This window comes from Vigna angularis, chromosome 2 (genome assembly GCF_016808095.1).
Source record: "Vigna angularis cultivar LongXiaoDou No.4 chromosome 2, ASM1680809v1, whole genome shotgun sequence".
Lineage (NCBI taxonomy): Eukaryota > Viridiplantae > Streptophyta > Magnoliopsida > Fabales > Fabaceae > Vigna > Vigna angularis.
The window spans coordinates 48,099,157-48,115,737 of NC_068971.1; the positions used below are offsets into that span (position 1 = coordinate 48,099,157).

The window sequence follows — 16,581 nt, forward strand, 5'->3', positions numbered from 1 at the left end:
AAAGGATAGAAAAAACGACAAATGGGAAGGCCCAGTCATGTGGAAGAAGTGATAGAGATTCTTCTCTTTTTCCCTTTATTTTCTCACAAAATTTAGTATCAAAATTATAAAAAAAGTGGAATCAAGCTTCATTTATTTTGTGCTGGACAATGTCTTCTTTCTCATATTTCCAGAATTGCCCAAAATCTGCATAACTACTCTCTTTAATCACACTCTACAATATAATATGCTTCTAAGACAAGTCACAGTCTCTTCTTTAACGTATTCCATCTTTTCTCTTTTTATTTTATCAATTTTATTTTAGTTTTTTCAATTTAAAATCTTTTTCCTAAAGAAAGTTCGTAGTCCTTATTTATACCTTGTAGGTTATTATCTTAATTTAATGATTTATTATATTACTTTTTATATTTATATTAAATTATGTATTTATTTCTGTTTAAATACAATAAAATCTTTCTATATTCATATAATATAAACATAGTATAGGCATTTATTATTTCAAACAATCTTGAGCAATACAACTTATTTTCCCTAATTAAAATCCTGCCCTATCAATTAATTAGTAAATAAAATATTAGATTAAACATATTTTTAATTTTTAAGAAGCGAATTTATTTTTAGTTTTCTTTAAAATTAAATTATATTTTCATATTTTTTTAAAAAAATCTTAATTTTTCGTGCTTCAAAACTATCAGGTGATAAAAAGAAGCCGGGTGTGACACGTCAATTTCTTTTGCTGACGGTGAGTGAATCTACTTCTCTCCCTCCGTCTCCTTCCTTGGTGGCTGCCCTCACGTCAAGGGCTCCGCCGCCATTCTGAACATCCCCCCACCTGGCGAACTCCCTCCCACGCCCGGCCTCCTTAACGGCGCACGACGTCCAGGCGGCGACGACGAAGGCAGCAGCAGTGAAGGTGGCGCACATGGAGCCATCCTCCCTCTCGTCCTTGGTGTCGGCAATGGACCTTTTATCCTTTCTGCGGTCATTACTTTCTCTTGACCGCAGAAAATAATTTTATGGTATGATGTAATTGCAGATTTTGGCTCCACTTCCCATCGGATTTGTTGTGTTCTTGGTCCACTTGGCCACCATTCTCATTACAGGAACTGGAATTAACCCTGTCAGGAGTCTTGGAGCAGCCAATATCTACAACAGGGACCATGCATGGGATGACCAAGTACGTTCCTTTCTTGCATAATTTTTCAAGATTTCAACTTTTGTTCTGATATTAATTTTTCATTCTGTGGTTTTACAGTGGATTTTCTGGGTTGGACCTTTCATTGGAGCTGCTCTTGCTGCTTTATATCACCAGATAGTTATCCGAGCCATTCCTTTCAAGGCAAGAGCTTAGGCTCTTCATTCTTCCTTGTGCTTGCTTCATTTAATTGATGTTTATGTGTCTGCTGTCTGCTAAATTTCCAATTTCTTCATGTGAATCTTTTTGTGTTAATGAATCCTTTATTGATCTGAAAGCCACCTCTTTTATCTATTCTTTTATTTTAATGGATTGCTCCTTTTATTATCATACTCTCTCAATAGAATATATATATTATTAAGGTATCTGCATAATGTCGGTTGAAAATGCAGATCGGCGTCGGGAATGTGCCTAGCCACGTCGTGAGCTCTCGTTCTTTATTGTTAAAGAGAACTGAAGAAGAGTGGAAGAAGACGGAGGGAGAGAAGCAGATTCACTCAGTGTTAGTAAAAAAAGGACGTGGGAGACCACCTTTAGTCACCTTAGTAGTTAGTTTGAGAGAGGAATTAAAAATAAATTCGTTTAATAATTTAAAAACTAAAAATATATTTAATTCTAAAATATTTGATAACGAAACAATATTTCAGACTCAAATATAAACAAAAACAGCTAATTTCCTTGCTAAATAAATAAAATAAAACTAACTAATGTGTAATTTTAACTTCCATATTTTGTAAAATTCTCCATTTCGATTTGTAGTTTGTTTTTCAGCAATTTTAGTGATTTGAGCTTTATTATGTAATTCTTTTCCGTACCTTTTTTTACATAGCTTTAATCCCTTAATGCTTATTCATCATTAATTAAGTCCAAACTGAATTTTAAAAATATACCAAATCACTTTCAAATTGTATTAATAACAAGTCCTATAATTGTTGCTTTTTAACTATAAAAACCTTACACCCTGCAAGCCTTTTCTCCTCAATTTCATTGTCTCGTATTTATAGTTTAAAAAAAACTACGGTTGATTACAAAATTTAAAGGCGAGTAGAGTAGGGTGGTAATCCATTTCTCTTTCCGTCTTTAGCCAACAAAAATATTACGAAAAATTAAAAAAAGTACAAATTTTAAAACCATAGTTACGATAATACGAAAATAATAAGAAACTAAAATTGCAATCAAACCTTACTATTATTTAATTTTACTACTCTCATTTCAAAAATAAATTTTTTTCTCATGTTATCCTTTACTAAAGCTTGATATTGAGAAAAAAAAAAGAATAATAAATACTAGTTCAATAAATCATATCAGATAACAGATAACATTAAATAGGATAAAGTTATTATATAAACTATACTTAAATTTATCGTTATGACATTTCATAAACTTATATTTGATTCTGATGAAAGTACTCACTTTGAAGTATAGAAAAAGATTTACAAAAGAAATAAAAGTCTTTTAATGTTTATATTACTTATGTAACATATAAACATAATGTGATATATTTAAAATATTATGTTTGCAATTACTTTGTCTATATCTTTTCTAAGTTGAGATATATATTTTTCAAGACATACTTTAAACAAAAAACTAAATATTAATGGATCGTTTTATAGGAACGACATGTTTAACAACTAACAAATTTTATTACGATAAATTTGTAAAGTTAAGTTTACTTTCATAATTATATTTTATAAATTCATTTTATTTTTTATCGGTGAGATTCATAAAATATTAATAAGTAGATTTTAAGTTGATATCGATCTTATAAAATTGATAACGTAAAATTTATACTTAATTATATACTATAAATATTTCTTATTATTTTCATTGAACATGAAATCCCTAATATACCTTACGTAGAGATATGTACTTTATCTAACATAAGAAAAAACATTAATAAACGATACTTTAAATAAACTTGAAATAAACCTATGAGGCAATACATAATTTGTCAATTGAAAGATATTACAGGTGTATTTGCCGTTTGTTCTGAATTACTTAAAAAAAAGTATCGTTGTTTGATTTGGCAAAATGATAGAAAAGATGGATTCAAGTTAATATTTTTTCTAATTTAATGTACTTTATGAAATTTTTATGGGTTCTTGAACTAAACCTATTTTGAAAGCTCATTGTGCAAAGTGACTACGGCTTTATCTTTTAAAATGATTTCTGAAAATGGAGATTTTTTTTTAGGGAAATGAAGAAGAGATTCTAATTTAGGTTCTGAAACCTATGTTCCGGCTCATATAGAATAAGTAATCCCGTGTGACAACTTTATTAATTATCATGTGTCGTGTAAAATGTTTGACACTTAATAAAACTTTTATTTACCAAAAATAGCTCATATAGAAAATAATTTAGAAATGTTTATATAAAAAGAAATAAAAGATTTTTGACACTCCTAGCTCATCTATAATGTTGAATAAATAATCTTTTATAGTAATCTTGTGCCAAATGCTACCTACACCTCTGGTTCTTGCCTATTCACCTCTCATGTGGATCAACTACTAAAAGATATAGAGGAGATCATTTTTAACATTACTTTGTGGTTGACTTGTAAGTGAGTAATAGTACTATGTAGTAATTGAAATTTATCACAAATTATCAATTGAAACTTTAATTGAGAAAAAAGCAGCCATAATCCCTAAACTCTCTATCAAAGTGCCAAGAAGGTGGAAAATGTTTGAATCATTGTGTTGGAATAAAACAAAGATTGGGACCCATCCACCATACTTTAGGGGTCAATGTTTTTCTCCTCCACCGAAAGTGGGAGAAAATGAGTCCCATTCCTCCTTGTTTCACGGTAATAAGTGCACATCTTCAGCATGTTTCTTGTTTTCTTCTCCTTCCTTCATTTATTATAAATGAAGGCAAACCAAGCAGCAAAAGATGCAACGAACAGAAAGAAGAAAAGCCACCAAATTCAGAAGTGAAGCCACGATTGAGTGAGAGAGAAAAAAAATAGAGAGAGTCTATTTTGTGAGTGTGTGATACAGGGAGAGTCTTGTATACCATCCGAGAGGGTGAGATTTATTGAGAGATCCTCAGAGAGTGAGAGAAACACTGTAATCCTACTTTCATAGTGGAGATAATTTTCTGGACTAGGTCCCGTGGTTTTTTCCGAGAGGATTTTCCACGTTAAAATTTCCAGTGTTAATTTTCTCTTTTCCTACGCTTTCATTTTTATGCTTCCGCATAGTGCCCATTTTGGGGTTCACAGAGGAGGGAACAAGTACCGCTGTTTCCCAACAGTGGTATCAGAGCTACCGGTTTGAAAAAGTCAGAATCCTGTGAAATTCAAGATGGAAGGAGACATGTTCAAGTTAACTGCGGATAATTACTCCTACTGGAAGCCGATGATGGAAGACCATCTATACTGCAAGGATTTGTATGAACCGATCACAAATCCGGAAATTCCAGAAGGGAAGGCCGAAAAAGATTGGGAGATTCTGAATCGTAAAACAGTGGCTATGATTCGGAAATACATCGACAAAAGCTTGTTTGAGCATGTATCGACTTATACCGATGCGTATGAGTTATGGACAAAGCTTGAATCTTTGATTCAAAAGAAGACTCCCAGAAATAAAGCTCACCTTGTCAGACGACTCGTAAAGTTGGAGTACACTGACGACCAGAATATGATCGAGCATCTCAACACCTTCAAAGGTATTGTGAATCAATTAATGAAGGCGGATATGAAGATTGATGACGAGTTACAAGCTCTTCTACTCCTTAGTTCTCTACCGGAGAGTTGGGACACATTGGTGGTCACTCTCAGTAACTCAACACCAGATGGAAAACTCAAACTGGATAACATTACAGACAGTTTGCTGAATGAAGAGTCCAGAAGGAAAGAAAGAGGAATGAGTAGTCACTCAGAAGCCAACGTTGTTGAGAATAGAGGAAGGAGTGAACACAGAAACAAAGGAAAACGTGAAAAGTCACGAGGAAGATTCAAGTCTCGTTCCAAAGGTTTAACATGCTTCTATTGTGGAAAAGATGGTCACAAGAAGCAAGAATGTAGATTCCTGAAAAGAGATCAGAAGAATGGAACTGTACACCCTGATGTGGTAGATCCCAAAAAGAAGTTGGAGGAAAAGACTACAACAGCGGTGGTATCAAATGATGAGAATGTGTTCCTTATCACTGAGGTAAACTATCTAAATATTGCTTTTGATGATTGCACTTGGATAGTAGATACCGGAGCATCTTTCCATGTTACTCCTCACGAGGGATTCTTCTCATCCTATCAAAAAGGAGACTTTGGAACAGTGAAGATGGGTAATCATGTCACAAGCAAAATTGTGGGCATAGGAGAAGTGACTTTGACGACAGAAAATGGAAACAAACTTGTGCTGAAGGAGGTAAGACATGTACCAAAGATACGTCTAAACCTTATCTCAGTCGGTAAGCTAGATGATGCTGGAATGAACAATCAATTCAGCGATGGAAGATGGAAACTCTGTCAAGGAAGCATGATTGTTGCTCGAGGCAAGAAGGAAGGCTCCTTGTACTGCATGCAAGGAAAAATATACAAAGGAGAGACGAATGTTGCTCAAGAAGAAAGTAAGGAGTTGTGGCATAAAAGACTAGGCCACATGAGCGAGAAGGGATTAGAGATCCTCGCAAAAGATCATCTCCAAAGTATAAAAGGACAACCACTTGAATTATGTGAAGACTGCCTAGCAGGTAAGCAGCGTAGAGTGTCCTTCCGTAGATCTGAAAATGGAAGAAGAAAAGAGCATATTTTGGATCTTGTACACTCAGATGTTTGTTCAACATCTGAAAAGTCCCTTGGTGGTGCTCAATATTTTGTTACCTTCATTGATGACCACTCTAGAAAATTGTGGGTCTATCCATTGAAGAGAAAAGATGAAGTTCTACGAATCTTCAAGGAGTTTCACGCCTCAGTTGAACGTGAAACTGGTAGAAAGTTGAAATGTCTGAGAAGTGATAATGGTGGAGAGTACAGAGGTCCGTTCGAGCACTATTGCAAGACTCATGGGATCAAACATGAGAAAGTACCTCCCAAGACACCTCAGATGAATGGAGTAGCTGAAAGATTCAACAGAACGATTGCCGAGAAGGTCAGGAGCATGTTGTCTCACGCAAAACTTCCCAAGACATTCTGGGGGGAGGCAGTCGTGACAGCAGCTGATTTGATCAACTTATCACCGTCAAGACCATTAAACGGTAAGATACCAGAAGAAGTATGGTCCGGTAAAAAGGCCTCATATCGCAACTTGAAAGTCTTCGGATGTAAGGCATCAGTTCACATTCCGAAAGATGAAAGAGCAAAGCTCGATGCTAAGGCGAAAGAGTGCATATACCTTGGTTCTCCAAGAGATGAATTTGGTTTCAGATTATGGGATCCTGCAAACAGAAAGATTGTTCGAAGCAGAGATGTGGTGTTTTTTGAAGATCAGACAATCCAAGACATCAAGAAAGTGGAGAAACCAACACTTAAGCTGATAAGTGATCAAAACCCTATTGTGATAAACAACTCAGGGGGAGAGACTCATCAAGCCGAACCAGAGTTACAACCTGATGAAATGGCTGAAGAAGAAGATCAACCTAATTTGACGGAAGAAGATCAATCAATTGAGGATGCTCCGCAAGAACCCCAATTGAGACGATCAACAAGGCAGAAGCAACCGTCAAGAAGGTATTTTTCAGATGAATATGTTAATTTTACTGATGAAGGTGAACCTCAAAGCTTTGTAGAAGCAATGGAGACGGAAGACAAAGGCAAATGGTTGCAAGCCATGGAAGAAGAGATGCAATCCTTAAAGGAAAATGAGACTTATGATTTGGTAGAATTACCAAAAGAGAGGAGAGCATTGCAGAACAAATGGGTGTTTAAGCTCAAGAATGAAGAGAACAATCCAAGCCCAAGGTACAAAGTACGAATTGTCGTGAAGGGATGCAACCAGAAGAAAGGAATAGACTTTGACGAAATATTTTCACCAGTGGTGAAGATGACATCCATTAGAGCGATTCTCGGTCTGGCAGCAACACTAGACCTGGAGATTGAACAACTGGACGTCAAAACAGCATTCTTACATGGAGATCTAGAAGAAGAAATTTACATGAAGCAACCAGAGGGTTTTGAAGAACCAGGCAAAGAACACTTGGTGTGTCGTCTGAAGAAAAGCCTATATGGTCTGAAGCAAGCTCCAAGACAATGGTACAAGAAATTTGATTCCTTCATGATCCAACATAATTTCAAGAAGACCTCCGCAGACCATTGCGTGTTTGTGAAGCATTATGAAAATGGTGAGTCCATCATACTTCTCTTGTATGTTGATGATATGTTGATTGTAGGGAAGGACAAAATTAAAATAGCTGCTCTCAAGAAGGCATTGAGCAAGTCTTTTGCCATGAAAGACCTGGGTGCAGTAAAGAAGATACTTGGAATGAAAATCTCCAGAGATCGTTCTAGAAGAATGCTATGGATATCTCAAGAAGATTACATTGAGAAGATTCTCAAAAGGTTCAACATGCACAATGCCAAACCTGCTCGTGTTCCAATCGCTGGACATTTCAAACTCAGTAAGTCTCAATGTCCAAAGAATGAAGAAGAAAAGGAAGAAATGAACAAGGTACCCTACTCTTCTGCCGTGGGTAGCCTTATGTATGCAATGGTTTGTACAAGGCCAGATATTGGCTATGCTGTAGGAGTTGTGAGCAGATTCCTGTCGAATCCAGGAAAGGAGCATTGTGAAGCTGTTAAGTGGATACTGAGGTATCTAAGAGGATCTGCCAAAAGAAGCTTGTGTTTTGGCAATGGAGATCTAAAGCTAATCGGATATTCAGACTCAGACATGGCTGGAGATGTCGATTCAAGGAAGTTAACATCAGGTTATCTGATTACTTTTGCAGGGGGAGCTGTTTCTTGGCAGTCAAAACTACAGAAATGTGTGACATTGTCCACCGCTGAAGCAGAGTATGTAGCAGTGACTGAAGCCTCTAAAGAGATGCTATGGATGAAGAATTTCCTAAGTGAATTAGGACATGATCAAGATGATTATGTGGTGAATTGTGATAATCAAAGTACCATTCATCTAACCAAGAACCCCATGTTCCATTCACGCTCGAAGCATATCGACGTGCGGTATCACTGGATACGAGAAGCGCTGGATGAGAAGAAATTGAAGATAGAGAAAATCCATACAGACTTGAATTGGTCTGACATGATGACTAAGTCAATACCAACCAAGAAGGTTGAAGATTGTTGTCAAGGTGCTGGTGTCGTGGTACCTTCCAACTAAGTCAAGATACGAAGACGGGATGGAAGCCCCATTTGTTTGTTTTATGGGGGAGTTTTGTTGGAATAAAACAAAGATTGGGACCCATCCACCATACTTTAGGGGTCAATGTTTTTCTCCTCCACCGAAAGTGGGAGAAAATGAGTCCCATTCCTCCTTGTTTCACGGTAATGAGTGCACATCTTCAGCATGTTTCTTGTTTTCTTCTCCTTCCTTCATTTATTATAAATGAAGGCAAACCAAGCAGCAAAAGATGCAACGAACAGAAAGAAGAAAAGCCACCAAATTCAGAAGTGAAGCCACGATTGAGTGAGAGAGAAAAAAAATAGAGAGAGTCTATTTTGTGAGTGTGTGATACAGGGAGAGTCTTGTATACCATCCGAGAGGGTGAGATTTATTGAGAGATCCTCAGAGAGTGAGATTTATTGAGAGATCCTCAGAGAGTGAGAGAAACACTGTAATCCTACTTTCATAGTGGAGATAATTTTCTGGACTAGGTCCCGTGGTTTTTTCCGAGAGGATTTTCCACGTTAAAATTTCCAGTGTTAATTTTCTCTTTTCCTACGCTTTCATTTTTACGCTTCCGCATAGTGCCCATTTTGGGGTTCACAGAGGAGGGAACAAGTACCGCTGTTTCCCAACACATTGGCACCATGAAGCATCACAGGAATGATACAATATTTCAATTCCTTTTAATTTTGTATTAGTTGTCATATTTAAAAATGATGATTATAATCGACCAAGCTTACATTAGGGTTTTGAAAATATTTTAAAAAATATTAATTTTCTGTTTATTTTATTTCTTAGGTATTAAATTTATTTATTTTGATCGTCTTTAATTTAAGTAAGGAAAAAAAAGAGACGTATTAATAGGTAGTTGCGCGCGCTCAAGTTATGGTTTGAATAAATAGAGGCGATTCAGTTTTCAGTTTTCACTTTTATTGTTGTGAAAGAAAGAAGAATTAAGAAGTGGAAAATGTCTCTGCGACCTGGTTCTGGTTCTGCCACTGGTTCTGGTTCTACCACCGGTTCTGGTTCTTCTAGTGGTTCACATTCTCCTTCTGGTTTTGGTTCTCCTGCAAGAAAGAAAACCTATAAGAATACACCTGAGGCAGAAAAGGGTAAGAAAAAGAGAGAAGAAGAACTCGTCGGCATCAGAAAGGTCAAACGCGAAGAATCTCTTCTCAAGAAACGAAGAGAGACTCATACCACCCAGTCCTTTGACACGGTTCGTACCTTCACCCACAACTTTCTTTCAATTTCTTGCTCCTTTCATCAACAGCCTTTCAATCTTTTTTTCATTAGTTCTTGGAAGATATTCCTGAAGATGCACTGAAACTATGGTCTGAGAACACTGACGAACAGTTGGCGGCAGCCATGAGCCTGGGAAGTCTGCTAGAACTCGGTGCGATTTCAATTCATATTTCTTGTATCGTACATTCTTAATCTTGATCAAACAATTTTAACATTCTGGGTTTGTTTATGTTAATTAAGAGAACCCTCCAATTGAAGAGGTCGTTTCGACGGGTGTTGTCCCTCGCTTTGTGGAGTTCTTGTCAAGGGAAGATACACCTCGGTTGCAGGTACAAATGTAGACATTGGATTTTCCAAATCTTTTTACTTTCTCATTCATTCACTCCCACCTTTGTTATTATTCTTCTTATTCTGCAGTTAGAGTCTGTCTGTGTTCTAACTAATCTTGCTTCGGGAGCATCTCAATTCACAACAGTTCTAGTAGACCATGGTGTTATTCCCCCTTTGGTGAATCTTCTCAGTTGTACCGATGATAATATCAAAGAACAGGTCATGTCTTTTGATTGACTATTAAACTCTTCAATTTCTCTTGTTAATTTGTGTCCCCGCCCTCCAGAGGAAAAAAAATGAAGATAGTTTTCTACTTAATCGAGTTTGGTTTCCCTTTCTTGAACAGACCGTAGGGGCTTTAGGGAACATCGCCGGTGATTCCGTAAGCAATAGGGATCTTATTCTTAACCATGGTGCTCTCTTGCCTTTATTATCTCAGCTGCAACCACATTCAAGATTGTCCATGTTGAGGCATGCATCGTGGTGTTTATCTAATCTTCTCCGTGGAAAGCCTTCAGTAGATTTAGAAGAGGTTGGAGACATTTCCTAAGATATTGCTTGAGACTGATCACACATTTAATAATTTGGAAGCAAACTTATTCATGATTTATCTCTGTAAAAGCATGCTTATTCAATGGTTACAAAAGCAAACTGACTGGGCGCCATGTGATCCTGTATAAATATAAACACAGTTGATTTGTATATTCGTTTGCTGTCCTCTCTTCTCCATGTTATGCAGACTTATGTTTTCAGTATTGTGTTATTGAGAAATGGGCTTGATCTTTGTTAGGTACGACCTGCATTACCCGTCCTTCAGCGACTAGTCCACTTCGACGATGATGAAGTTGTACAACATACATGTTGGGCTCTCTGTTACCTTGTGGAAGGCCCAATTAACAGTGTTCAAGCTGTTATTGAACTAGGAGTTTGCCCAAAACTTGTGGAACTTCTGCAGTATGTTACTCATCTCTTTACAACTTAATTTGATGCATCATGTCAGTACACCATTATTTTTTATCGCTGGACAGTTTGGGATGATTAAGTTTCTTTTTTGAAGTCATCCATCAGGTAAAGTTACTTTACCTGCGCTTCAGGCTCTAGGAAATATTGCTGCCGGTGATGATGTTCAGACACAGGTAGAAAGAACCATGTACAATTTATTTCTGATTCTTCTAAAGCATGTTTGACGTGATTTTTATATTATCTTAATGTATGATCGTGTGTCTAATCTTGTAGTTGAAGAGCGTATGGTATCAAGAAGTCATATTAAGACAATGTCTTTTTTATCCCCTTTACATATATTACCTTCAACCAAATGTAATACAGGGGACATAAAGTAAAATATATCCACTGTACAATTTAAAATATTAACATTTTAATTAAATTTCTTTTATTTTTTAAATATCAATATATATTATTAACATATTGTTGTATGCATTTTCAGATTGTACTTGATAGCAGAGTGCTCCCGTCTCTTCACCAACTTCTTATGAAGGAATACAAAAAAAGAATCTTTAGAGAAATTTGTTGGATAATCACAAATATCACTGGTGGGTCTCGATCTCAAATACAGGTAAGGAAATGTTAACTGATAATTTAGTAGTAAAGTCCTAAAACCAGCTCTTTTTCCATTCTTTATTTTGACGTGTGTATTTTGATTAGGAGATAAGATATCACAAATCTTCATGAGAATTTACGGGATAGTGAGACCTTTGAAAAATTGTTGTTATTATTTCTGCTGCAGGCTGTTGTTGATGCCAACGTTGTTCCTCTTCTTGTTGAAGTTCTTTATATTGCCGACTTTGAGGTCAAGAAGTCAGCAGCGTGGGCGATTTGCAATGTGTCTGGCGCAGGAACTAAGGAGAATGTTAGGTATGGTTATTTCTTGATAATTTGATACTCAGGTTTTGGTTTACATGAAAAACTTGTATCATAATTTGACTATAAATTGTAGGTACCTGGCTGATCAAGGTTGCATTAAGGGACTATGTGAACTCTTGGCTAGTCCAGACCCAAAACTTTTGTTAATGTGTTTGCAGGGGCTGGAGAACTTTTTGAAGGTGGGAAAAGATGACCAGAGTGAAGACAATGTTTTTGTTGCCAAGGTAATGGAATGTGACGGAGTATATGAAAAGATTCATAATTTGTTAGCAAGTGGAAACAAGGATATTACAAACGTAGCTTGGAGGCTTTGTGAAAGAATCTGGAATGAGAATGAGCCAGATTCGGATTAGAGTCCCGGGGATGCTACTCACCAACATTTTTCATATTTTTTCAGTTTTCCTAGAGAAAATTTTCACTTTTTTTTACATGACTTAGTTTTACCTTTTTTTTCTCTCTATACTATACTACACAGAAAGGGAAAACAACTTAAAGAGAAGATACAGTTTATAGAATATACAAAGAAATTGCATTTACCGAACAAAGAAAATTAATTTCTTGAGTTGGCTGTCTATTGCTTTTTCTTGAATGATAAATCTTTTTGTTTCATTTAGAAAGTGAGGATAGACAAATTTCTTTAGCATAATCATCATATTAATTGGATTGATGTAATCAAATAAAAAAAACTAAATTAATGAAATAATATAACAAATTATTAAAATACCTTTAGTTAAAATTTAATAAAAATGAGAAAAAAATGGAAATATGATTAATTATGAAATAAAAAATATTTAAAACTGAATTCAATTTATTTGAGTAATTAATTGCAAGTATTGTATAATTTTTTTACAATATAATTGAAATTGAAATATAATAAAATTAATTTATAAGTTAATTGATTGAATTAGACAAATTTCATAAAATGTAACTAATTTTTATCCCTGATTACTACCACACAAAGTAAAAATATTCTCTTTTTTGACAAACTTTCATCTCATTTTGTAGAAATAGTCTTTTAATTTGTTTGTTGTGACAAAAGTAGTGTTCCTTTAGATTACAAACAAGCTCATGTTTGGAATTAGATTCTTTTTGTTGAAGACATATATAAAAATTATGAGTTTTCAACTCATAAATTGCATAATTTTCATTGGAACAAATTATTATAACAATACGAATATCTTGATAAACTACATTTTCTTTTGGTCGTTGGTAGACTCTCATTATAAAATTCATAAACACTTTTTTCATGCATTATTTTGAATGATGAAAATCAAGTTAGAACGCAAAAACCATAAATAAATAATTAATATAAATTTTACATTTTTCTACACTCTCATTTACTCAAATTAATAAAAATAACACCTTTTATTTTTGTTCCTAAATGTGACTAAATACATAAATAAAAATTAGGAGGAAAAATATAATTATTTTCTTTATGATTAAAGTGAGCTTCTTTGTTAAAAAAACACTTTTAATATATAGATAAATCAATTTTGAAACTACTTATATCCAGTGACGGATTTTAATGGTAAGCCTTCTCCATCCAAATTTTGTTTTATATATAAGTAGTTTCTTATTTTTGAAACTAATATAGCTAATAAACCTTTCATTTTTAATAATTAATTTAATTTTTTCCCTCAATTCTTTACTGTTGAAAATCAATTGTTTTCTAGAATTTTATACCTAAATTAGATTTTATAACATTAAAAAGTTTTATTATAATTATTTGAACATAATTATAAATGAAAACTATATACAAAATATATGTACTAAAAGAAACTAAATGTTTGTTGTATTTCTCTCTAAAGCTTGCTCTAAAGAGACATCATCACTCATAAGATGATCATCGTCCCAGAAGCCAAATACATAAAACAATCAAACCAAGAACAAACAAACATGGTAAGCCAATGATAAAAAAAGAATCACACATAGGATATTAAGAGTTCATCATCAATCATACTTCACATATAGTAATTCAAACATCCTAATCATGTTAAGTACCTAGACTAGATCATCTGTATATAGTATAAATGTCAAGCTATGACAGGTTCTGCACTTGTGTGGTGGAAGAGCTGACCCACTCAAAGTTATCACACAACGTTAGTCCGTTAAAACGTCTTTTGCCAAATGGAGAAAGACCTGGGTTAAGACCTCCTACCACTCTCACTACATGACTCATCTCTTTAATTAAGCATGAATGATCATTAGAGTGTCAGGATAACCCCCAAAATTAAGCTTCTTACATTCATACCTATAACACTTGATATAATACTTAGAATTTCACCTTAGAAACTCTTAATTCATCAAACTTTGGAACATGCATCAACTTCATTCAAACCACTGATAACGTTCCACAAAACATATCAAATCATGTCATAAGATACATATCAATGTTCAGAAGAAACCACAAAGCCAAAGGAACAAAAAACCATACAAGAAAACCATGCAGACTAGAGTTGAGCGACATCTCCTTGCCGTTGAATGTCATTCTTCTCGCATTTCTAGTGCTTGAGTGACACCCTCTTACAGCTGGACATTAAACTCTCGCATTTCTGGTGCTTAGACCTTGCTGAGCGCCACACCATAACTTAAAACACCTATAATTTGACTTTGGTTACCCTCTACCCATACTTAACTGATTGCTATGACCTCCTAGGCACTGTGAATGATCCAAAAACTCGTTTCTAACTCAAAGTAGCCTTCTCAAACCAACTTGACAACTCTAGACTATCTAATCTCACTTATACTCTTTCTAATATATAAATTAACAACCTAGGGATCCAAGCCAGTCAGAAATGATTCAAGTATAGACCCTTAAACCTCTACTTCAACCCAAACTTACTACATTGAAACTTCACTAGTTAAAACCTCTTTAATTGAACCAAGCTATACAAATATCCAATTTAATTGCAACAACTCAATTCTACTCCAGATTTCTCCTATTTCAAAGTACAAGTAAGTTATATGTGACCCTAGAATAGACCAAAAAAAAACATTTCAACCCATACAACCTTTGCTTCATAATCCTACCCATCAACACCCTTTTTTAGACCAAAGCAACCCATAAGTCAACTTACTTCTTATTTCTCCCCACCATACCAAATGTATACCATAAACATTCATACCAGCAAAACAAATGACACATGTTCTACAGAGATAACAAATGTTTTTTATAATGAGACGAGTTTATAAAAATATATTTTTATTATTAATTTTTTTTAACTTTAAAATATTGTGTGTGATTATTTTAAAACACTTATCAACTCTAATACTTTATTTTCTAAGTTTTTACATATGATTTATCAATCCTTAAGAAAATAAAATAAATTTACATATAATATAATACAAAGAGAAATATTGCTTAAAGTTTAAGAAAATTATAAAATGTTGTGATGAAAACTTAGGTGTCCGATGAAAGCCCTTAACTGATAGAGGGAATATTTATGCAGGGTTGAGAAAACTCGAGGATGGGATGACATTGCATATGCATATATATCCACTGGACAAAAAATATTTTATTCTTATACTTTTTGTTATGTATTTATTTAATTAACATTTAAATCTTTCTAATTTTTAAATAAATAATAATTTATTTTATATATTTAATAAAGTATACTTTCCTTATTTTATTTAATAATTAACATATTAATTAGACTAAAACTGAAACAAAATGAATTGCAAAGAAGATTAAGAATTATTTTAGAAGAAAAAAATTGTAATATGTTAAAATTTAAAAAATATATTGTGACTGAACAATATTTTTTCACATAAAAACATAAAAATTCCACAATGCCTCTTCCTTCAGTAATGGTTGGTCCGAATCGAAATCGCAATCACCTGCAAAACACCACAAAACTCAGTGCCTTCAACATCATCCCGTCTCATCTTTGAGGCAACCACGAAACAATCATGGTTATTCTCCACCTTTGAGCAAGTCACGAGCCTTAATCGGGGATAATCCCAAATTAGAAACAGAAAACCCCAAATTTGAGTTCGAATCAGACCATCGCGAAGACCAATCACCTTCATCGCAAGCTTCATTTTCACCACCGCAAGCCATTGTGAAACAGAGATCCTCCATCATCATCCACACATCGTCGTCGCGATCTTTCTCTTGCAAAACGCAAAGCTCTCGAACCCAGTCCTCGTGCCTTCACGAGACTTGCAATATTTTAGGTCAAATAGAAAACAAGTGCGGTGCGAAAATAAGGAGGGAAACAAAACAAAAATTTCTTTAATAATATTCTTTTAATTTGTCTGCGGCTTCCTTCAAAGCCGCTGAAACTTTATAGGGTTTTCAGAACTGCTAAAAATAAACCCCTATTATAATGTTATTTTTGTGTAGTGTTAGAATAAAATTTAATATAAAATAAAGAAATAATTAGTTATATATATATATGAATAAAATTATTAATATATTATTATAGTTGTAATACAAGTGAAAAATTAAATAAAGAAGACGTGTAAATGGTACTTTACTTCAAATACAATAGAAATCTTTATTTTTAAATGAGAATTTGAAGTTAAAAATTTAAAAGTTCCTTATAAAATTTCATAATTTCCATTTTATAATTGGATTTCTAATAAATGAAAAAAAAAAGAGAAATGAAAGATGTTTGGAGGGGTGGAAAGAAACAAGAGAGAAGGTAAATA

The 16,581-nt window shown here is 34.2% G+C and overlaps 2 protein-coding genes across 3 annotated transcripts; both read left to right on the top strand.

The window, feature by feature from the left end:
* Positions 1-716: 716 nt before the first annotated feature.
* LOC108328824 (aquaporin PIP1-3-like) lies at positions 717-1,930 on the top strand. 2 transcript variants are annotated; one of them, XM_052873674.1, is made up of 4 exons: positions 717-949; positions 1,037-1,177; positions 1,256-1,339; positions 1,588-1,930. In XM_052873674.1, exons 1-4 carry the CDS (start codon positions 923-925, stop codon positions 1,852-1,854), a joined length of 519 nt encoding a protein of 172 aa, XP_052729634.1. In that variant the 5' UTR covers positions 717-922; the 3' UTR covers positions 1,855-1,930. The 2 variants fall into 2 exon arrangements, with proteins under 2 accessions (XP_052729634.1, XP_017418201.1); XM_017562712.2 differs by lacking the exon at positions 1,588-1,930 and having other exon boundaries at positions 1,256-1,447.
* A 7,509-nt stretch (positions 1,931-9,439) lies between these two features.
* LOC108327613 (importin subunit alpha-1a) lies at positions 9,440-12,290 on the top strand. The gene is made up of 10 exons (XM_017561299.2): positions 9,440-9,691; positions 9,769-9,868; positions 9,958-10,046; positions 10,135-10,266; positions 10,394-10,579; positions 10,838-11,001; positions 11,105-11,183; positions 11,492-11,620; positions 11,792-11,919; positions 12,002-12,290. The coding sequence occupies exons 1-10, from the start codon at positions 9,440-9,442 to the stop codon at positions 12,279-12,281; spliced, it is 1,539 nt and encodes a 512-aa protein (XP_017416788.1). The 3' UTR covers positions 12,282-12,290.
* The last annotated feature ends 4,291 nt before the right edge of the window (positions 12,291-16,581 follow it).

What these genes read in the sequence shown, in the direction of transcription:
- LOC108328824 (XM_052873674.1), top strand. Translation starts at nt 923, where the DNA reads ATGGAGCCATCCTCCCTCTCGTCCTTG. An exon ending in CATCCTCCCTCTCGTCCTTG is followed by an intron (nt 950 to 1,036) that starts GTGTCGGCAATG and finishes ATGTAATTGCAG; the next exon opens with ATTTTGGCTCCACTTCCCAT. An exon ending in ACCATGCATGGGATGACCAA is followed by an intron (nt 1,178 to 1,255) that starts GTACGTTCCTTT and finishes GTGGTTTTACAG; the next exon opens with TGGATTTTCTGGGTTGGACC.
- LOC108327613 (XM_017561299.2), top strand. Translation starts at nt 9,440, where the DNA reads ATGTCTCTGCGACCTGGTTCTGGTTCTGCCACTGGTTCTGGTTCTACC. An exon ending in AAGATACACCTCGGTTGCAG is followed by an intron (nt 10,047 to 10,134) that starts GTACAAATGTAG and finishes CTTATTCTGCAG; the next exon opens with TTAGAGTCTGTCTGTGTTCT. An exon ending in AAACTTGTGGAACTTCTGCA is followed by an intron (nt 11,002 to 11,104) that starts GTATGTTACTCA and finishes TCTTTTTTGAAG; the next exon opens with TCATCCATCAGGTAAAGTTA.